The sequence below is a fragment of the Labrus bergylta genome, chromosome 3 (genome assembly GCF_963930695.1).
Source record: "Labrus bergylta chromosome 3, fLabBer1.1, whole genome shotgun sequence".
Taxonomy (NCBI): Eukaryota; Metazoa; Chordata; class Actinopteri; order Labriformes; family Labridae; genus Labrus; species Labrus bergylta.
Genome location: NC_089197.1, coordinates 21567286 through 21591166, shown reverse-complemented (window position 1 = coordinate 21591166; position 23881 = coordinate 21567286). Strand labels below are relative to the sequence as shown.

The 23881-nt window shown below is 38.4% G+C and overlaps 1 protein-coding gene across 3 annotated transcripts in view; it reads right to left on the bottom strand.

The window, feature by feature from the left end:
* The window catches only part of cpne7 (copine VII), a 37911-nt gene that overhangs the window by 4847 nt on the left and 9183 nt on the right, over positions 1 to 23881 (bottom strand). For all 3 annotated transcript variants that reach the window (XM_020625611.3, XM_065952962.1, XM_065952963.1), the window contains exons 4-15: positions 23219 to 23293; positions 20356 to 20430; positions 15588 to 15671; positions 15410 to 15499; positions 15067 to 15165; positions 14887 to 14973; positions 14514 to 14573; positions 12746 to 12879; positions 5860 to 5914; positions 2242 to 2293; positions 1718 to 1851; positions 493 to 729 (exon numbers count right to left, since the gene is read on the bottom strand). In XM_020625611.3, coding sequence (XP_020481267.2) covers positions 493 to 729; positions 1718 to 1851; positions 2242 to 2293; positions 5860 to 5914; positions 12746 to 12879; positions 14514 to 14573; positions 14887 to 14973; positions 15067 to 15165; positions 15410 to 15499; positions 15588 to 15671; positions 20356 to 20430; positions 23219 to 23293 — 1182 coding nt within the window. The remainder of the gene's footprint in view (positions 1 to 492; positions 730 to 1717; positions 1852 to 2241; positions 2294 to 5859; positions 5915 to 12745; positions 12880 to 14513; positions 14574 to 14886; positions 14974 to 15066; positions 15166 to 15409; positions 15500 to 15587; positions 15672 to 20355; positions 20431 to 23218; positions 23294 to 23881) is intronic.

Sequence of the window (23881 nt, the reverse complement as noted above, 5' to 3'; positions counted from 1 at the left end):
GCACTGGACAAACAGCATTGTTCTAAAAAAAACAATCCTTGTGTTTGATAAAGCTTCAGATAAAAATCTTGTGCCTAACCAGTTTGGTAATATGAAGCCTGTAGCTTATGAGTCACATATTTTTCATGCTCTTCTCCTCTTAAGTCTCCTCACCTCGTTCTCTTTATGTAAGCCTTTGTTAGGTTTCAACACTCGGATACTCACTCTTCTTTTTCTCGGCTACTTCTCTGTGTGGACAATATATACTTTAAGATGTAGCTGCAATTAGAATATGTTCTTGTTGAAAGAGATGTCTGGATCTCCTCCAGTCCTTGATGCCAATCAGCAGCACAAGCAAAGCCAACATAAAGCTCCTGTGTGCTCTTATAAACAACATGGAAGGGGGACATTATAGAAATATGTTGGGGAGGCTCCATCAGCTTCACAAGCACAGCAATCAAGATAGAGTTAGCAAAGTCAGCAAATGAGCATGGACTGAGAAAACAAACTGACCGTTTTGAAGTCTCTGAAGGGCACAAACTGCACAATGTCCCTGAGGACTGGTTCGCCCTTCGGTGAACGTAGGACTCCATCATCTCCATCCAAAATCTGCATGTCTGTGAAGTCTGCATTGCCCACACCAACAATTATTATGGAAAGAGGCTGGTAGGAGGCTCGAACAATGGCTTCACGCGTGTCTGCCATGTCTGTCACAACACCATCGGTCAGGATGAGCAGGATGTGGTACCGCTGGGAAAAAGTTAAGAGCTCTCACTGTGATTTAATCCATATGAACATTAACCCATTTAAACAGCATTGTGTGGTTTGGAGCAAGGACATCTCTCAGTGTGTGCTGTGGTCTGAAGTAAGCTTTCATGCCTGTCTTGGTTAATTTTGCAACCTCTGCTCAGTAGATCAGAATAAATGTGTGTGGCACTTTGTTAAAGTGTTACACAGGAAACAAGTGGATCCAAATAGTGGAAAACAAAACAGAGATACTACAGCTCAAACTTCAGCAGAGACATAATCATGCATGCATTATGTGTGAAATTAATTTCATGTGTCCACTGAACAGTTTAATATGAGTAGAACAGTAGAAGAATATTAAAAGACACAATATACTGTGATCATTCTGATAGTAGAGAAGTGGCAACGCTGTCGGTTCACTGACTGTTTTTTTACTGCATGTCCTCAGTGAGTGAATATCTAATGTGTGCCCTGAAAGCCTACTTGTTCACTGCGGCTCATTTACTGATCAAAAAAAGCAATAACATCGAGGAGTAGACAATTAGATGAAGGTCAGCTCAGTAACGGGAGTCTAATAGTTTAGATTACATTGGCCGCATAGCCGTAGGTAATTTAAGATAGAAAATAGCTAAAACATCCCAAAGGGATATTAAGGGAAGATACAATGCGCAGTAAGTAAGTATTAGACACTTTTATGAAATCACAATTTAAGTACAGTTCATGCAGAAGTTTCTAAAACTAAAAAGGGCCGATAAACTGGAAATATGTCCCAAAAAGAAAAACACCACTAATATAGGACGCTATGACTTGAATCCATAGTTCAGGAAATATTAATTTGTTTTGTACTAGTTCCTTTCTTCTTTTGTGCTGTAGGGCATCATCAGTGAGGTGAACCAGAGGCTGCTCACTCTGGGACTCAGTGGGAGGCTAAACAACAAAGGCCTATATTACAGCCATATATATTTTTTATAGAGTATAAAGGGACACTCACAGACGCATCTTTAATGTTACCGTCACCTGCTGACAGCTTAGCTATCCTGGTAATGATGGGAGAAACATTTGTTGGGCCGTACAGCTGGATCTTAGGGAGGCAGTTCTGGTATGCCTCAACCACTCCTTGGATCTCTGATCAAAGAGGGCACAGAAAGAAATGAAGAAAATATTGAGACAGTTATCAACACTTGTCATTAAAGAAGCTGATTAAACGAAAAGATAACAGTCATAGGAATTATTCACTGCATACTGCAAAGAATAATAGTAGCCTTAATGGGTTTTTGTCTTACACAAGTTAGAGAAGTGAATTCATCCTGAAGAAGCTATAGACTAAGGCTAATTTATTTGATCAAAAACTATTCAATAATGACATATTTTACGGCAGGGCAGCTAAAAATTACTTTGACTGACAGTGTTTGACTTATTTTTACAGTGTTGTCTGATTAAAGATGTTAATTTGAGTATCATCTGCATAGAGTTGCACTTTTTAGGGTATAACTGGTTAAGAAGGACCTTCCTTACCTTCACATTCATCATCTTCTGGGTTGAAATTAATGGCAAAGTCATGAGACACCTGTTGAAGGAAGATTAAATAAATGATTTAAGTTCTTAAAAACAAAGTCATTTTCATCCTAATGCATAATTGAACAACGTGATGTGATGCTGTATAAGTTGCACAAGGGCATTTTGTGTCATGTCTTCACTTTTAAGCATTTTGCATTGTTGTTTATAGGTATTTCATGTTATATGCGCAAGGGGTTGAGAAAAGTTGGCCTTTTGTCCTCCATAAAAAACACATTTTTATTCACTGTCTGAGTTTGTCATGGCTCATAAATCCACATCGAACTCCTCTCTGTACAGACTTAAATGCTGTCTGTATAATTCACATCTTTTTTATATATGACATTCATTCAAGGGATGGTCATCACACACTGCAGGCCTATATAACATAAAATGGGTCAAAACATGCCATTTAGTAAGACCAGGTCAAATTCTATCAATCAAGAACCCAGCAAAACCTTGGGAACCAAAAGTGATCCAAATTGAAACTGATCATTTAGGTCTTCTCATTTGTAAATCGGACATTACAAGCAAATAAATAAAATTACTTAGACCAATGTTCAGCATTTTTTCTGTTGTGTATAAATGATTCACAACAAGTTATACATCTACATTATAAAGTAAGAAGGGATGTACTTATATCAAGCTGATACAATTGTTCTGATGCTGTTTAGTTTATTTTAGCTTTCAAACGAATAACAATTTTTTTTTACCAGTATTGACAGTAATATAATGCTAATTGAGTCAAAATTTAGATAGATTTTTAATAAAAAAAACTTCCAACAAATTAATAAAAGTAAATCCCTTTTATATTGAGCTAGTCATGTAATTTACTGATATGTACTGGCCCTTTTATTATCCAATATGCAGAGTCAATTGCTAAATCAGAAAATCTATATGTCATGCACTATTTACTCAATAGCTGCTTTCCATAAAAGATTAAAACCGTCGACACTTCTCTTTTATTTTCTGCACTTAAACATTGTTTATTTCAGGGCGTTCAAACTGGCATGACTGAAGAGGAAAACATATTTTTCTATAAGCACCAACTGTCAGCCAGATCAATGGCTACTTTTATGAAGTCATATTTGACTTAAACTTGATTAACAGCCTGATTTGAATCACTTAAAAGATAGATATGATAAGAAATTAATCTTACAAACCACTGATTAGGACAAGGACAATTTACAAGGGGCCCCTGGGAAAGACAAGGTCTTGTTTTGTAACTTGTTTGACAGGCTTGTTTCATGGTAGGTCTTTTGATAAGATATATCAGGAAACATTGGTGTGACTAATAACATTAATTGTGGCTGTCCTCCATTCAGGTGTAAGGTCTGGATATTATGCAGGCTGGGTATTACTTGCATGGCTGAGAGAGGCACTGATGCATCGTTAAGCATCTGTGATGCTATTAGTCACACCTGTGGTTTATCTGCTACTGGACAAATGTGTGTCCTTCATATATCATAATGTTATAATGAAGCTTTCTCTGTTTGCCCTGGTGCATTAAATGATCTGTTATATGGGGGCAGTATAAAAACAAGCTCCTTCAACGTGAGCTTTAAAAGCCAATAAAAACAGTTCCTTATTACTTAAAGCAAACACAACTTTTTATCTACCAAAGTTTGAAGTCAGTTTTGGCTCAATTCAAAATGAGACATTGATCATGATGGTCATGGTCCTGTTACATTTTAATGATTTGTGTTTTCTGGTCAACCCGTGCTCACATGGGAAAAACTGTTTTGGAGCATTTTTAGAATTTTCCAGCTGATCAACCACATCTTAATGAAAAATGAAGGGGATAGACACAAAAAGTATTGAATTAAGAAATGTATTAAGTAATTAAATGTTAATCCAGTAACCTGTAACAGGACTTAGGTCTTTATTGATATTATAATACCCTTTAGTTTGTTAGTATGCTTTGAGACTACAAACTAACCTCACCAGAGACCAAACAAACCAGAGACCAGAGCTTTGTAGTAAACATTAAAGGGTTGGTCATTTTCAAAAACTATCACGATTATTGTAAGTGGCATTCCCTCAGGGCTCCATCTACACCCTCCCCTGTGTGCTCCCTCAAAAGCCACTTTGTAGAAACTACATCGTCTCATGTCTCATTCAGCGGTAAGTACATGTAAACTCATAGTATAAACTCTGTCATCAGTGACACACTTTGAGTGTGGGCTAGTGTATGCAAGGGGTAGTTCACCAAATTGGTACCACGTGGCAGACATTGGTCGAATGTTTTTATAGGCTTGCAACTGCTACATATAACAGATTTTCTTCATTCCTTATTCAGAGCACAGGAGTTATTAATTTCTGTCAGGACCTAAAGACAATTTCTTAAAATCTTAAAAAGTGTATCTGGAGAAAATTACCAACCCTGCCTTTAAAACAAGTTTCAAACAAGCAATCTAAAAAAGCTGAACTAAATAACTTTGGTTTTACCGAACGACATTTAAAAGCGTCCTTAAATTCTAAATGACATCTCGGGATGTTTTTGGTTGTCAGGGTACAGCTCTGCAATACTCTGACTAGTTGGCAGTAACATTTCTATGAAAATTATTTTGCCAGTTTCTGGTTCCTCCATTTTTTTGTAATACTTAACATAACTTGAAATCAAATTTATATAATAAAAACTTCAAGGCTTAAAGTTAATTTCTGATGCCTCCTTGGCTGGTTAATTATTATAGACAAAACAAGGTGTCGGGTACGCACATCCAAAGAAGTGCTGGATTGAAAATGCCTGAAGAAGATCTGTGAGATAAAAACGTTGTTGATAGGATTTGCTGGGTGCTTTTAATACAGTGTGTGGGTCCTTTTTCTGATTCTTGCCTTCTTGTTAATTATTAACCATGACTCAGATTAATTATTGTCTGCCTCACAATAATTTGGAAATTAATAGTTAGTCAGCAACAGATGTTTTACATGACTGAAATAATAATTAATTAGTGTTTCGTTTTTGCACAATACAAAGTGCAATCTAACATCAAACACAGACCGTTCGTGTTTGATAAATGTGTGTGTGTGTGTGTGTTTGTGTGTGTGTGTGTGTGTGTGTGTGTGTGTGTGTGTGTGTGTGTGTGTGTGTGTGTGTGTGTGTGTGTGTGTGTGTGTGTGTGTGTGTGTGTGTGTGTGTGTGTGCACTCATTCTTCACATGTCAGACTTCCCCCCAGGGCTCTATTCAGAATCACTTAAGGTTTTTGGTTCTCTGGGTCCAATTTGCTTAAACAAATGCTGTAAAACTCTTGAATTCTTATGCAAATTCAGCCTCAACACTTCAGGCCTTTTATGTCATGCGAACATGTTATTTTCTCAAGACAAGTTGATATTTCGAGATGTGGGGGGTATGAATAAAAATAAACTCAGTAATTACTTTTAAATGTGAAATATTGATGGAATGACAAATTGTGTCATATAACAGGTAATGGAAAGCAGCTCGCTCAGCGTAAAATCCCAGGGTGCTCGGAAATACCAGGATTTGATAAGAGCACATGATTATACATCATGCATAATAATGTTCATGGAGTTCAGACACAAAAAAAATGGAAAAAGGAGATATGAACAGAGATACTCACTTCATAATTTGGAGGGATTCTGGCACCAAATCCCAAAGCGGAAAATCTTTTGTCACTGAAACAAAATGAAGCAGATGAATCAGTCATACATTAACAGGAACTGTAATTTAATCTGAGATAGCATTTGACAGTGATCTGAAAAACATTGATGGCTTATCCATCTGTTCACGATTCCAAGGGCAAACCCACTGCTTGTTTGCATTTCATAAATGTTAAAATCTTGAATTACAATTTGAAATCTGTCTCACAGTCCCTGCAGCCAGTGTTTGCACCTGTTCAAAGAGCTTCTAACAGTTATCCTCCTCTCCATTTTTCATCCTGCCATTTATATTAGCAGATATTTCTCTGAGAGGCTCTGTAATGCTGGATTGTGCTCTCCTTGTGAAACGCCAGGGTGCTCGGTTTTGTTTTAAAGGCAAGACAAAGGCTGCGTTGGAAAGTACAGAAATCTAGGCATGAAATGTATCCAATTTGTGTAGTGTCTCAAAACTGTCCTCAGTGGGAAGAAAAAAGGAATGTCCATGGCATGGATACAACATGACATGAACCAAGAAACTCGAAGTGAAACGAAGTGGAAAAAAGGGAAAAACAAGGCAAGCTAGACTATAGATTGTGCAATAATTTTCTTCCAAGGAGAAGGTGTGGACTGTTTTCAGAGAAAATAAACCTGAATTTCTTAAAGCCCAACTCAAACACGGCTTGTGATGAAATGATTAAAAGTGGTCGTGGAGGATAGCAACAGCAGAAGAAAAGATAATTGTTTGACATTAATAGTTGACAAATGTTGTTATTAAACTGAAGAATGAAAGAAACAGCTAACCAGAGAAGCAGGGAAAGAGAGGAGGAGAGAAAGAGAGTTATCACATACATGGGTAATAAAGATAACAAAAGACACAAACTAGTCTTTTAGTTGGAAAGTCCCGTCTTTGTTTGACCCAATTATCCATCCATCTCTTCCTGCTACGTGCAGCTTTAAGGTAAACATGGGTAGTTCCATCATGGTGGTGTATGATAAAGGTTTATTATCAGAAGATACAGAAGAGGCCTTCAATTTTAAATCAACGCTCCTGATAACAAGAATAGTAATAACCACCATTTGATAGGCTGACATCTGAATTACTTGAAAAATTCATGGAGTACAAGTTCAATTCCATAAAGTTCAAGGACAAAACTTTTTACTAAGTAAACATTATACAGATAAAACTTTGTGTTTACTGTAACACAGTGGATTTTGTGGCGTTAAGGATGAAAGCTGCCACATTTGATTTTTAGTCAGATCAGTGATTGTTTGCCAACTCTAATGGCTGCTTCCCTTATCAGAACATTATGCCTTTATCACTGACAAATACATTCTGCAGCCCAGATCATCACAAATAACATCCCAAGCTCAACAGAATATCAGAATACACTTTTAAAATGTTGCGTTCAAGTGCGTTTTGCTGTGGACATGGGTTGGCTGCATCGAAGGTTACCCAGCATGGTTTGCAGCACTATGAGTGTTGATTTATTTGGTGTGTTGACAAGTGGTGACTGGGGAATTGTTCATCCACCAGTGAAGCTAACATGGCTTTAAGCTTTTCGGAGCCATCAGAAGTGTTTAATGAACTCTGATGGGTGTGGACTTATACAAATGTTGGCAGTGTGATGATTTTAACCCTTCCTGAGCATAAAGTACAACTCTAACTCTGAAAGAAGCAATTTCCCTTTGAAAAGATTTTTGTTGTTCTACTATAATAATTACAAATGCTGTAGCAGCACAGGCAAGATGCAAACATCAAAACAGATGGGCCATTCTTTTTTAATTGTTAATATTATTTCCCTCCTCCTCCAGGATTGTCAAGGAGAGAAATGATTATGTGTATCTGTTCCCATAACCTTGAAGTATTATATTTACAGTGGCTGCAAATGGCAGTAGAAACAGCCTGTAGGCTCTGGAGAATTTCCACTCATATTTGGTTACCATCGTTATCCTCTGTTCCAAGAAAAAAAAAAAGAGATAAACATGTGAATGAGTCCAACTCTTATTCTCCAGAATGCACCTCTCCACATGTCCTGGATAATGTGCTGCTCTGTGTCCATATATATATACAGTGGGTACGGAAAGTATTCAGACCCCTTTACATTTTTCACTCATTGTTTCATTGCAGCCATTTGCTAAAATCAAAAAAGTTCATTTTATTTCTCATTAATGTACACTCAGCACCCCATCTTGACAGAAAAAAAACAGAAATGTAGAAATTTTTGCAAATTTATTAAAAAAGAAAAACTGAAATATCACATGGTCATAAGTATTCAGACCCTTTGCTGTGACACTTATATTTAACTCACATGCTGTCCATTTCTTCTGATCCTCCTTGAGATGGTTCTGCTCCTTCATTGGAGTCCAGCTGTGTTTAATTAAACTGATTGGACTTGATTAGGAAAGGCACACACCTGTCTATATAAGACCTTACAGCTCACAGTGCATGTCAGAGCAAATGAGAATCATGAGGTCGAAGGAACTGCCCAAGGAGCTCAGAGACAGAATTGTGGCAAGGTACAGATCTGGCCAAGGTTAGAAAAGAATTTCTGCAGCACTCAAGCTTCCTAAGAGCACAGTGGCCTCCATAATCCTTAAATGGAAGAAGTTTGGGATGACCAGAACTCTTCCTAGACCTGGCCGTCCAGCCAAACTGAGCAATCGTGGGAGAAGAGCCTTGGTGAGAGAGGTAAAGAAGAACCCAAGGATCACTGTGGCTGAGCTCCAGAGATGCAGTAGGGAGATGGGAGAAAGTTCCACAAAGTCAACTATCACTGCAGCCCTCCACCAGTCGGGGCTTTATGGCAGAGTGGCCCGACGGAAGCCTCTCCTCAGTGCAAGACATATGAAAGCCCGCATAGAGTTTGCCAAAAAACACATGAAGGACTCCCAGACTATGAGGGAAGATTCTCTGGTCTGATGAGACCAAGATTGAACTTTTTGGCTTTAATTCTAAGCGGTATGTGTGGAGAAAACCAGGCACTGCTCATCACCTGCCCAATACAATCCCAACAGTGAAACATGGTGGTGGCAGCATCATGCTATGGGGGTGTTTTTCAGCTGCAGGGACAGGACGACTGGTTGCAATGGAAGGAAAGATGAATGCGGGCAAGTACAGAGATATCCTGGAAGAAAACCTCTTCCAGAGTGCTCAGGACCTCAGACTGGGCCGAAGGTTCACCTTCCAACAAGACAATGACCCTAAGCACACAGCTAAAATAACAAAGGAGTGGCTTCAGAACAACTCTGTGACCATTCTTGACTGGCCCAGCCAGAGCCCTGACCTAAACCCAATTGAGCATCTCTGGAGAGACCTGAAAATGGCTGTCCACCAACGTTCATCATCCAACCTGACAGAACTGGAGAGGATCTGCAAGGAAGCATGGCAGAGGATCCCCAAATCCAGGTGTGAAAAACTTGTTGCATCATCCCCAAGAAGACTCTTGGCTGTACTAGCTCAAAAGGGTGCTTCTACTCAATACTGAGCAAAGGGTCTGAATACTTATGACCATGTGATATTTCAGTTTTTCTTTTTTAATAAATTTGCAAAAATTTCTACATTTCTGTTTTTTTTTCTGTCAAGATGGGGTGCTGAGTGTACATTAATGAGAAATAAAATGAACTTTTTTGATTTTAGCAAATGGCTGCAATGAAACAATGAGTGAAAAATGTAAAGGGGTCTGAATACTTTCCGTACCCACTGTATATAAAAAAAAAAAACATTCCAGTAACAATATTTCAAACAGATCAAAGCATTCAGATAGCAAAGTGCTTCTGCAGCTGAACTAACTGCATCAAAAGATGTCCATGCCTTCAACATTTGGATGTTTTCAACTCATTTTGCAGAGAAAATTCTTATCAAAAATAACAGCCATCTGCTGAATGCAGGCCGTGTGACCTTTCTGACACACTGAAGTATGTTGTGTGGAGGAAAAATTAATGGGAAAATGTATTGTGTCTTGGTATTATTTGTGGTTTACCAAATGTATTATTACTTGGAAACATTTTGAGGAAATGGATTTGAAAGGACATATTATTGCTCTGCCAAATTAGATATGTAATATATTCTTGTAGCTGTTATCAACGTGAATATGCAGCACTCCGACTCCGTACCAATAGATTCCTTCCAGACTGTATCAATTCTTCCTCGGAGCTTGAATGAAAATAATTCTATATGCACAATTCAAAAATATCTTAAGAGATCGACAATCTCCTGGGTTGTAAAGACATAATAAAGCACCTTCAGCTGAGACAAAAGGACAGAGAAGACAAATGGCAAGCCATTTTCCTCATTCAATTTTGCCATTAAGTGTATAGTAGTCCTTGTTTTCCTCTGTCTGCACATGTGAGGAGCCACGGGGAAATGTGTCCGCTGTAATAGCCCTCTCAGCAGAGCAAACGAGCCTCTGCCCACACAGACAAAAGCTTGTCACTCCAGCTCCGTAATGTACTCCTCTGCAAGGACTCTAAAATCCCACATCACCTATATTCACTAAAGGCTAAAAGGTTCGCTTGCCCACATGTTACACCTCACTAATAACTCAAACTTAAGAGGGAAGGGGCTGCCCACACTCAGAGGCATGTTTCCATGTATGACGCTCCTGCGTATCTATGTAAACATGAAAATGTCAGAGCTATGAGAATGAGATGCTCATTTTCAGGCAGGTTTTTTTGTGACTCCAGTACGATCTGCAAGATGCTATAATTAGCCAGACAGTGCTCCCCTGATATTCAATAGGAATATATCACAAGTGTTAATCCTCATCTGGCTTAGTTTTGACAGATGAGGGGGGTCTTTCTCTGAAATATATCGTATTATAAATAGTTTCACTTTAATTAGCAAGCAGATCTGCTTGCAGTATTGAGAAGCATTTTGCAGTGTGTCATGGTTTTATATTCGTTCTCAATCAGTTAATCAGAATCTAAAAAAAGGGAGTCTAAAACAAGTTTCTGATATCGGATCTCCACGAGTATTTACATTGAGACCATCAAGAATCCTGAAGAGCTTCTGTGTCTACAGTGATTCCTCAAACAGGCTTTACTCTGCATCTCTTCGATTTTAACATCTGATTTCAAACCAGGCTATTATTTCTGCTGCCACAGTGCCTCCCACTTCTTATTGAAGTGCCTGCTATACAGTGTCAGCCCCGATCTCTGCATGTGTTCCTCTTTAGTTCAGGGTAATGAGCCTGTGCGAGCTAAGAAGAAGGACCTGTAGCGGTAGCAGATGCTGGGAGGAAACTGAACTGTTGAGATATCCATGAGAGAAAGCGCAAGCAGTCACCACTGTGAACAGAAAGGCTGTGAACATGCAAGACTGTTAGCACTGAGCAAACAGGCACAGGCTTATGCTGAAGTGTGTGGGTGTGTTTTAGTGTGTGTGTGTGTGACTTCCCTCTTCCTCTCTGAATGTATTCTACATGATTATATCATTACTGGCAATAATGATATACATTAAACATTTGAGCATATACTGTATATATTAGATACTGTATGAACCTATTTTCTTATTTTCACTTTTTTGGAGGGTGATGGAAGACACATGAAACAAAAACATGAGTATGAGAAGGAAAATTATAACATGCAACAAAAGGCTGAAAATGGAACCAGGGGTGCTACTGTGTTTTGATCTATATCTTAATAACACCACTGGGTTGGTCGGCATCAACTATGTTTTAAAAAAGTACTAATGTTAGTTCTAGTGAGACAAAGTTAACAAATTCCAAGCCACACAAGATCTTTAAAGATCAAGATCAACATTTATATCTACATCCTATATCACACATCAATTAAAGTCGCTTTAGAGCTTCCCATGATTGTAACTCAGTCAAGATTCCCACCAAACACAAACTGCTCTTTAGACATTGTTTTCCTTTAATGAAAAAATATTCCATCATCTGTAGTTTTATGGCATTAAAAAAAATGAAATCTGAAGCAATTCTAACCTTTTTTGAATGCCTCACACACATTGATAACAGATATATTCTAATGTGTTTTTATTTTTCTCTCCAAGACCACTGATAGTTTTTAAGGGACAGAAAGGCCCCTTGCTCAATCTTTTCTCTCAATCTGTTCCATCTGTTGAGATAAACAGAATCCGTCACTTTATTTAAACTGTGGTCTTGAAATGCCATAAAACTGTCAGCAACAAATGTGATGTCTGCACAGGATTCAAATGCCTGTGGCAGATATAAAGGTCAGCATGTCCTCTCTCTGATGGACTGATGGAAGCTGGAAGTTAATGGATACTTTGAACCATAAAGGAATTTGGTCAAGAACATTCTACCAGTGTCCTTGACTGCTGCTTCCTCAAGCCACCAGCTTCAGTCCCAGATTAGCGCCATGCATTAGTAATGCCAACAGAGGCCTAATTTGTTTGCTCTACTTTTTGCAGGTACAAATAGTTTCTCAGCTTAAAGCAAAATTAAATTGACTTGCAAATGTGAACATGTGGGCGTAAAACAAGATTGTTTATGTGCAGCAGTCTGACTGGCAGCTTTTGTTGACAAAGGAAGGCTTGTAGATCAACCAAGAGAATGAATTTAAAATGCAAAATGTTTTTCAGACACGAATCGGAGAGAGAGAGAGCAAAGATGATGGTCACAATTCAGTCCTCTTAAATCCATTTCAAACGGGCAGCAGAAATGTAATAACCTGCTGGATTGTGCTGCAATCCTGTCCCAGTGCTTCATGATTTCCATTACAATCCATTCTGTTGCGCTTAAAATGGAGAGGCTAGTTTAGAGTGTGAGTTCCTACAGAAACAGCAAGTAAGGAGCACTCTGCAGCTCTATTTCACCATGGGGGACATGGACAATCCCCTCAGATACCAAAGAGCCTTTACTGAGAAACAAAAGATAGACAAACCTATCATAGTCCTGACAGATCTCTCCTACTGCTATCAGAGCCTTCAGGTACTCGTTGGGCTGGTAAGGGTTGATGTAGTGCAAAGAGCAGCTGTTCCTGGGGTCTCCATTGGATGCCGTGAAGTCAATAGCAACCTGGGAGAAAGGATTGAAAAATTTGCAACAACATGAACAACATGACAAAAATTGATTTTTAGGCGTCTTAACTTTTTGCTTACTTTTTTTTTTTGCTGGTTATTATATCATACTGTGTGAGCGAGCCCAAAATATGCCAAATGGAAGCATAAATTATCTTATCAGTGGTAAGAATTTGCGCTTTTTACACCCACACACGGTAGATTGAAGCTGCTACAGCTCCCATATACTGTAGATCCAAGCAGCCAGTTATTTCAACAAGGGAGCAACTGCCTCTACCACAGCAGTCCTTGTGATTAATATTCACTGCTTCAGTAATAATCCAGCCACAGAGTGAGAGGGTGCAGAGAGCGCAGACCAAAGGGCAAGAGTAAAAAGAGGTTAGAATTTATTCTATAAAAGATGCCAAGAAAACTGACTGTGAACACTGTGGATGTTTCAGGGGGACAGAGATGATTGAAAACTAACAGTGGTTAGGGAAGTATTGAGATCATTTACCTGTGCAAATGTATTAATACTAAACTGTAGTCATAGTGGTTTATGTGTAAAAGTACTGATTGAAAAGGAACCTTGTTAAAAAAATATGTACAAAGGGACCCCTGCAAAGGGACTCAAATTATCAAATAGGTATACAGGAGTTAAAAGTATCATATTTTCGTATGAAATGTTTAAAGTTAAAAATTTGCATTAGACGTAAATGATAAAGAAAAATTAAAGTTCATAAAATTCATCGTTAAGCATAAAACTTGTTTGGATATCAAATTCTGCAAGCTGTTTTTTTTTTCAGTTAGGAAATTTGAAGACAAATTCTTTACAAATGACTAAGGCGACCATATTTTCAAACCTCAAAATCAGGACACTTTAATTTGACCACAAACCCACATGTATCGATCCACAGATTGGTGACCTGCACTAATCCTCCTGAGCAGCCCGTTTGGTTGTCAGTTTGCATCACTGAAGTAAATCACAACATTGCTACTTCCAGCCTGCACTGACCGTTTGTGTTCGCTTGTTTTAATACGGCTTTGTACGTCAGCAGTGACTGAAAATGGACACCTGCAGTGTGTGCAAAACGCAGCACATTCAGTGCCTGGTGCTTTTTAAATGAAGCTGTAGGAGCTTTTTGAAAAAATGCGGACTTCCTTTTCAGTATGACAGCTAGCCTACCTGTTGTTACACAGCAGGTTCTGTTTATATGATTAGCTGGGCCAGCTAAGCGACACACCACAATCTTGAGATTGTCTGACACATAAACAGACAAATCAGTATTGAACTTTGACTCATGATGGATTAGTGATGATGTTCTATTGGTTAAAACAGCAACAGCCTTGGCAACAACATTGATTAACATGCAGTATATTCAGAAAAATCAGTGTTGTAAGCATGGTGTACTGCTTTGGTATTTCAATGGGTTAAAACCGGGACACAGACTGTTGAAAACTGGGACATATTAGTGTTTTATAGATATTTGTGGGGACTCACCCTACCAATGAACCACCAAATATGTATTACAAAAGGTCTTATTCACTATAACCAATAATAACTAATGCATTTCAGTTTTAGTATTGATCATAGTATGATGTAAATAATTCTATAACAGGGAAGCATTATTAATCACAGATGGCTCAATTTACCGTAAAGTGGATCTGGCATCCTCCCATGATGTAATCCAAAAAGGAGTAAACTCTGTGGAGCTGCAAGGAAAAAAAGAACGTATCTCTAAAAGGCAAACCTCAGAGAGGATGCTTGGATGAAAGAGTGAATATATTTAGCGATGTTTATGGAAGCATCTGGTCATTAAAACTGTATTAACTCAACAAATCTGTTTCCTGTAAAGGTATTAAATGTGTTTTATATATATATATAATTATCCTCGGTGTAAACAGCTTAGAAATGTTTCCATTTGGGTGTACAGTGAGAGAATAAATATATATTTATCTGTATAAATATGTATATATATACAGTATATACATATATACACACAGAATTTCTGCAGCAGATTCCTACCTTCAGGTCACTGAGGATGACAACTCCTGAATTTTTATAGTTTCTCTTCTTCTGTTTGTACTTTGGATTCACACAATCCCACGTCACCTGAAGAGAGAAGGTTAAAGATGAAGACAGAAAATCCACTTATAGCCAGATATCCTAAGCATTTTCTTTCTCTGTGATTCTATGTTCACTGACCTTATTCCCACTGGAGATTTTCTGCATTTCCCTGAACGTGGCATAGAACTCGCCGATGAAGTCATGCTTCCCCCTGGAGTCGTAATCCCACACTAGGCACTGTTGCACACACAGACAACACTGTTTACAACCTTTACTGAGCAGGTCTGGCAGCACACAAGGTATCACACAATATGTGATGATACATTTATTAAACTATATTCCTACTTATTTAAAGTCCATGCATATAAAATGTATGTTCATTATGGCCCTGATTTCTGATTCCAGTGGAAGCATGCTGTCTGTCCAGTTTGTGAGTCACTAATCATCGTTGCTTTTACTGCTGTGATTAAAGGTCCCATACCTTGAGCTTGCGGTCCTCATCACAGCTGCACAGGGATATGAGCGACACTTTGAAAGGCTCCCACACAGGATTGAGGTTGTTTTTAATCACCTGTTTGAGTAGGATACCATTTCATATAAGGCAAAGTGGTAGACACAGCTGTGGTTGAAAGAGTAGAAGCAAATATGATCATGTTTACCTCAGTTCTGTGCACAAGCTGTTCAGTTTCATCGTCATTGATTCGGTAAATTTCCAAAAAAGGGTCCGACTTACTGAAGAGATCCTGCAGAATAGAAAAGAGTATCAAAACTACTGGCCAACTGACTGCTGATTATAGTGTGGGAAAAAAAGATAAGTCAAAATATAGTGAGTGGGTGTAATGGTCACTTTTTCTTTCTAAAAAAAATATGTAAATCAAATTAGGGAAAGCATACTCAAACAGTAAGCTATAGTTTTGTTTTTAATATTCTTATAAAAGCTGTCCAATGAAATTGAGATCTATTTAAAAATTAAAGAAATAACAATCTATGTTACATTTGTGACGGTCACTGCCTTAGTGTAGAAACAGGCTTTTACTAATTGGTTCTGTCTCCCTGTTTCTAGAGGATTTGGCTGGTCCACTCTAGAGCACCACTCTAGGGCCGGTTGCTCTCAGGGCATAAAAGCCCGACCCCAGGGTGGATCTCTCTCTCTCTCTCTCTCTCTCTCTCTCTCTCTCTCTCTCTCTCTCTCTCTCATGCCACATGGGATGATTGGTGTGCACACTTCAGACTTTGTTACATTTTGCTTCACAACACCCCACACTTCATTTATGCCACACATCCACTGTACACTACTGACCTTACTGACGGACACACTCCATGTTTGCTGTTCTAAGATTAGATTACTTGAAATAAATCATGTCATAGCCCTTGAGCCAGGTTATGACACATTTGACACTGATTTAAGGTGTGTTTCTTAAAACTAATGAGTCAGGTAAGGTCTTCTGATATTTCTGAGACATTATGTTGAATGTAACAGACAAAATACTTTTCTGAATACAGTGTTCATTTATCATGTGTTGTTCAGATATACTGTATATTATGAAAGGAAAGTAAAACATTTTCAAATGGCCATTCACTCTGATTAATAGCTGATTGAAGAGGCAGAGGAAATTGTCTCTGTGATTTTTGGCCAGAAAGAAGCAGGAACAACATTTATAGCACAGCATGGCGGCTCTTTTGGATGGGACATCATCAATGTGGCGAAAAAGGATTGATTCAGAAGAATCAGAGGATAGGTCAGAGGATATTGTTGTTAATTGCTTTGTTTGTATGTAAAGCACTTTGTACTAAATTATTATTGTATGAAAAGTGGCGTACAAAGTTAGATTGATTGATTGATTACTGTTTTCTCAAAACCTTATTTACAGTCCATAAATGTCTTTATTAGTTTCAGAGCTCGCAATAAATGTACACTTTCTTTTTGCACTTCATTACTTCCCATGTGCTGAAGGTTATCTAAAATAGCCCAGTAATGGGTTGTCATCATTGCCATCATGCATTCTAATCAACTAAATGGCAGCTGTGTCCATGCCTATCATCGGTGCATAAAAATCCCCACTAACCTGGAATAACACACATGATTTTGAATCTTTAAAGGCTTAATATGCGATTTTTCACACTACAATGTAATAGAAATCAAGTATATCCTCTAAAAATAAAAAATGTGAGTCATGACTGTCGACAATGGATGTAACACCCGAGTCCCACTGTCTGTGATGCTTTCAGAGTTTTCAGAGTCCTATCTTCAGTTTGTTTACATCGCCGGGACGGCCGGCTGGCTCATCACCTTGCGTATAAAAGTTTTTTAATTGAGGGACTAGAGAAAAGGAGAATAACATACTGTACTCACTGCTTAATTTAATGCCACGTTTTTAGATCACGGTCATTTCAGGTAAATTTACATGCAGTGTGAAGATACGAACATAATAAAGATCACTAGCATTAGCATGCTAACACAACAATGCAGCGAGAGTTGTTTTGGTTTCATGCTGGTGCTCAAGGGCGACATCTGCTGGATCAAAAAGAAAATAAAGCAAATAAAGCCTTTAACTGTTATTTGCTGTAGCCTTAAATTATCCTCTGTTTCTACATGCGTCTGAGAGATGAGCAACACTGATTATTTACGTCAATCGATTCTTCAGGGAGGAAAACAAATAATTACTTTGTGTGTGTGTGTTTGTCTGCGAATGTGAATGAGCTTGAGTGTTTAGTGGCTAAGGGGTGGAGAAGGTTAGGGGGGGTTTGTGTACACCACATGAGACACTTAATTCTGCATTTCCCGCCACATTAGCCAGAAACATCTCCTGAGGGACGGGAGCAAAGAGAGCTGTAGCTTTCTCTCTTTGTCGTTATGGTAACAGCTGGCCAGGGGCATGGGTAGCATGAACTGATCCGAGACACATGTCAAAATGTATTCCCAGGCTAACAATAACTCACATGTTAATCATTTTCAATTAGCACAATTAATGGTATATCATCATTAATCCTCCTGTTCATTAGCGTCCATACTGGGATCCTTCAATATTTACTGCAGGCTGAGAGGTGATACAGCACACAGGAAGCTAATTACATACAGTTTGTTTCTTCACTCATCATTGCTATGTGTGTGTGTGTGTGTGTGTGTGTGTGTGTGTGTGTGTGTCAGATAAACGGTTGCACCCAAGAGATTCATAGCATCTAATTAGCATTGTGAAGAAACTGTACGAGTGAGTGATACACACGACTGCAGAATCTAATTATGAGAGGAAGGTAAATAATTATATGAAACAAGTTTAAAGTAAGACAGAAGCTAAAAGGTTTGCTTCATTTCGCCTCCTGAGAGTCATAACTTTGGCTTATGTAAATTACTTTTTCACATTAGTCAACCATTCAAAGGAAGAATGTGCGACTTTTCCAGTAGATGTCGCTCTTGAGCACCAGCATTTTAACCAAAGCAAACTGTTGTTTGGCGATACCTCCGCTATTCTGAAGCCGCCGCTCTCCTCCAGCGGCACACTTCCAAACCCTCTCCACTTGAGTTCGCACAAACGAGTTATGAATTTGAATGCACCATAATAAAGCACCATTAAGCGCAAGTGGCGAAAAAAGTTGTCCTTTGCCCGTTGTCTTCATTGTTGTGTTAGCAGGCTAATATTTAGCATACTCTGGTTAACTCTGGTTAACAGTCATGCCTCAGAGAGACATTTACACAGGATATACTTGATTTGTGCTGTATTCATGTGTAAAATGTTGCACATGAAAGTATTTTTTTTAAAGAAAAATTATGAATACATATATCAAGAAGGGACAGTTGTTCACACATTAATTGGCTGTTGGTTTTGATTTACAGCTATCAATTAGAATTTTTTTGTTTTAGCCAACATCAAACAGACAAGTAAGCCACTAGCCTTATGAAACATTGTGTAGCAGCTAAAAAGCTAAATGTCATAGTTGGAGGAGCAAAGTGGTTTGAAACATCATTCTATTTTTTGGGGGGGGGCTTTAATTGAGAGATAGGACAGTGGATAGAGTTGGAAATCAGGGAGAGAGAGTGGGGAATGACATGCGGGAAAGGAGCCACAGGCAGGATTTGAACCTGGGCCGCCCGCTCAGAAGTCTAGAGCTTCCATACATGGGGTGCACGCACTAACCACTGCGCCACCAGTGCCCCTGAAACATGATTCTAATTGAATACTTTAATGTTAGTCTACTGCGTGTGTAAATAGGAAACTACTATGTAACCAGTTATCGTCAAGTTACTTAAAATGTGAACGTCACTAATTGCTCTCATAAAAGTTATGATTAGCATTACTCAGCCAGGCTCTGTGCGTATTAAACAATAGAAAGGACATCCTTAATGTCAAGTTTGGTTGAACACATGTAGAAAAAGAAAAAAAGAATGTGGACCTTTTAACTGAGTTGTACAGCTAATAGATTGTTTGAGCCTCCTTGCCTTCATGAGGTCCTCCATTTCTTTGAGTGGATACGTAAGGTTCACACATCCCTCCAACCCCATCCGTCTCCCTCAAAATCCGCTTTTGTAATGATTTTTGTTCGTAGTAAAAAAATGCTCACTCTTGTGTCCCAGTTCACCAAAATGAAACACTGTTGCTCCACAGCTGTGGAGGGAAAAATGTGGAGGGAAAAAAAGCAGTAAATGAGATTCACCAGGACTTCTGTTTAAACTCTACTTCTATAGCAGACTGGAATTATGCAGGGGCCATGACGCACATAAAACCAAGCTGTTTTTCCCCCCGTTGCCTTTGTGTAAGAATCAGGTTCCACTTCCAACAGAGCAGGTGTAGGCACGAACTGCCAAAATAAAAATAAGTGATGTAGAAAATTCAAATTGAACACCACCGGGGATCAAGGTTGACCTGTGCCTATTGAATCCTAAGGCTTGCTCCTACGAACATGGGTGAGTTCAGATCATCAGAGCTGTGATTGGATGAAAGCTCCCGCTGTCTTTTTGATTGAAATGTGCCTTCAGCAAACTTTGACAGTGTGAGAGCAGGAGCAGCTAAGGTCAGTGATATCCAGCCTTAAAGAGACAGCATGAAATCAACTATTGAAAACTCACATAATGTGAGATATTATTCACCGTCAAGTGCATTTGAAACAAGTATATTCACAAATCAATCAACGTACTTTAACACTTGAGAACATATGTTATCACCATGTAAATTTGGTATCAAGCATTTCATTTCTTTGCTGTTGCTTTAACATAAACGCATTCATTATTTGTGCATGACTGAAATATAATATTTCAAGTGGGCCTGACTTCAAGGCAACTGATGCATTGTGGGGTTAATTTGAGGTTGCACTGCAGTACCATGACAATGATATTTCTTCTTCTACTATCCCTGTCTAGTGCTATTAAAATACATGTTATGACAAATCATGCACACAGTTTCTATTTCCATCAGAACCATGTCCTTTCCTCACCTTATCATCGAGCTTCTTGGCACAGAAGGAGAGCTCCAAATATCCGTTGTTGCCAGAGATTTCCTCGGCATGGACCTGAAATTATATAAGATTTAAAATGTCATTTTTAAAAAATGTGATATTTAATGGCATTTAAAAAGATATACATATTTTGTGTGGTAATTTGAGAAACTCCTGTACTTACAATTCATCTGCACTTGTACTTAAATTTCAATATTATTCAGGGAGTAGACATTATGTCAGCTGCCACCGTGACACACTCACTTCTAAAACATAACCTTCATCTGCCATGTTTTTTAATTCAGACTGAAATTTAACAAAGGTCTTTTATACAAGTTTTATTGTAAGTTTGTATACACCATTTTTATTTCTATTAGAAAAAAGCTTCTTTTTGATATAGCAGTGGCACTGTGGTGAGCAGATAACAAAGGGAAGCGCTTTTTACTTAACACAGAATTGTTACCATTAAAATTGGTCCCAGTGTTTACAAAAAGAAGAAAGTTCAGATTTGCCATTTTTAAAACTCCGCACACATTCTGCTGCTTAACGAGGGGCTGTCTGGCCCTCTAACAGAACACAGAGGTTCGCTCTCCTTCTCCATTTGAAACTGACAGAAACGTATACATCAAACTTTCAGCTGTAGAGCTTGCACAGCCAGGCCTTGACAAGACTTGACAGTAATGACTGGCAAAGTAGGAAACTTGTACTTTTTTACCAGTCAGTGTTCTCTGAAAGGTATAAAGTGAGAAGAAAACGTCTTTATAAAAGGTCTAGGCTGAAGGTGTCTGAGAATTTCTCCTTGGCCTCTGTATGCTGTTCTATTTCCATCACTTGTTTTTATCAAATCATTATTGAGCCATGTCAGTCCCGTTGAGATAACAACATCTCTTTCATACGGAGCTGTGTGTGAGCTGAGCCTCAGACGTTTTCATTCCATAATATTTACATATCGTTCATTAACAGATGCCTTTTGTTGTACTTAACCTGAAAAATAGTAAGTAAATACACTTGGAGCTGGCTACATTTGCTCAAAACTTCACAAAGACATTTAACTCTCTTCACCTACAGTTGGCAGTTCATGTTCTGTGTTTAGCTGGTGTATCTAGATTATCTTGTTATAAAAAAAGTAAGACCCGACAAACACCACCTTGTTTTGATGATCACAATACATTAAAGCCAGTCGACCTGCAGCCTTGCTAACCCTCTCCCCCAGATCAACAACAGCATTGAATGCCATTTACTTATTCAATTGTTTTCTGATTTTTCATTGTCTCTGGAACTGACAAATATATAAACTCTCTATAAGGGCGCAGCAAGCAGAAAAGAAGCAAATGGTAGAATTTTATAAATGCAGAAAACAAACAAAGACAGAATGTGTGGGTAGCAGCTACATATTTGGATGAGGGTTTAACATCATGAAGCTCTAAATTCTCTATATTTGCAAAAAGAGATGGTCAAAAAATCCCCTCGAGTAAATTCTCACTATTATCTTCCAGACCTTATAAAAGGTCTTTGCTGTAGGCTGTGGTTGGAATAAATTCCAATTCTGGCAAGAGATGAAGTGATGATGATTTTTAATGGATGAGTTGTTCTAACTTTTCCTCACAGCACAAAGGTCCTGGGTTCAAATCTCAGGCCAGGTCATTACTGTATTCAGAGTTGAGGATGAAAAGCTTCCTCCCACTTGTGGCGTGCATTGTAGTGTACCAGTCCACATCCTGTATGTGCTATATATGGTTGACGAGAGTAATGTCATTACTTTGCAGACCAGAGTGGAACACTGACCTGATCTGTTTGTATTGTGCTTTATATGGCACCAATCCCTAGTTAGCTTTAAAGAGCCCATATTATGCCCTTTTTGGGGTTCGTATATTTAATCTATGTACCTACTAAAGTATGTTCACAATAGCTCCGAAAAAAGTGTCTGTTTTCATGTACTGCTCCTCCTTACTCCCTCTACGCTCTGAGTCCGTCAGCTACGCTCTGCTGAGCCCACACTGCTAGACCCCACGTGGGCCTGCTCTGTCGTTATTGGTCAGTTGCTCAGCACGCGTCTCGGAAATTTCAACATGAGCTGCAGGGCTTACCACAACGAGCCAATGGGCTTAGATCAGTGACCTCACACTGACAATGACGCCACACTGACAAATTTTTATCGAGGGGGGCTAGAACCGAGCGTTACATGCAGCTAATGCTACAGCTAACAGGAGGACGTAGGAGAAGCCGCGTTTCCGCGGACTTTGAATTTTTGCACATAGATGTGCCTAAACATGCACAGGACACTTGGAAAACACACTAAAGAGCATATAAAACCAGAAAAAGTATAATATGGGACCTTTAAGACAGTGGTTAATGGACCAACATGATTTATTTTCCTCATGTAATGGCTAATGCATGCATCATTTTGAATTGGATTTGCTTGCTACCCTGGGTTGATTTGCATGATTTGCAAAGAAAATCAAAAAAATAAAACTCATCTCATGGAGGAAGTGTACTTTTAACAACTGTAAAAACAACAAACTATGTATATCTATCTATATATCTATATATATATATATATATATATATATATATATATATATATATATATATATATATATATATATATATGACAGATAGACAACAGAACAGATGAAGAGATAAGCACTTTAAGACAGACAGAATAAAAGCTCATAATGATGCCTTAGCAGATGCACAGATGTAGACAGATATCTTTCTGCTAATACCATCAATTTTCCATTCATTACTTCACTTAGCTTTGCTGGCCATTAGTCACTTCCATTCCATTTCCCTTACATCCAGCAATTCAGACAAATCCATCCACCAGAGCAGTAAGGTAGTGAGCACGATGTAAGAAGCCTACCGTGATGGTGGATTTGCCCGCATATTTTCCATACTTCAGCAACAAAGGCTTCATCATCTTCTTTTGGGCCACAATCTTCAAAAGAGAAACATAAATGTTGGTGTTAGGACTTAAACACTAAGAGCAGAGAACAGGGATCTAAGTCATCAGTTGTAACTATCCATTACGTTGCATTCCTACATAGCAAATATAAAGTATCAGGTATGTTTACTTCCTACCTCACAGACAAAGGAGGAAGCTTCTGCATGATTTAGGTTAGGCAGTTCTTACAGCACAAAAGTGACAAACATGAAGTGTCTTTTAGGAAACACAACACACAAGTCCCAAATAGGGACTTAAGTATGACAATATTCATTAATTTATTTTAAAAAAGGAACAGTGCACACTAATGAACATAAACTTGTCAATATGCCAGATTTAAGCCATAAGCTACTTTCCATCTGCTGTCCTTTGGCAGCTTGGTCGTACATACTTATACACATTTACATAAAAACCACAAGGAATTATAGACAACAACATAAACTGTACTTTAGTTGACAGAGACACATATATACAAGCATAAAAAGTGGCTGTGCAATGTTGTTCAAAACAAACCAGGATAAAGTGACCTTCAGAGTTAAAGTGCTTAAAGTGCCTGCTACTGGATGTAAAATTGCACATTTT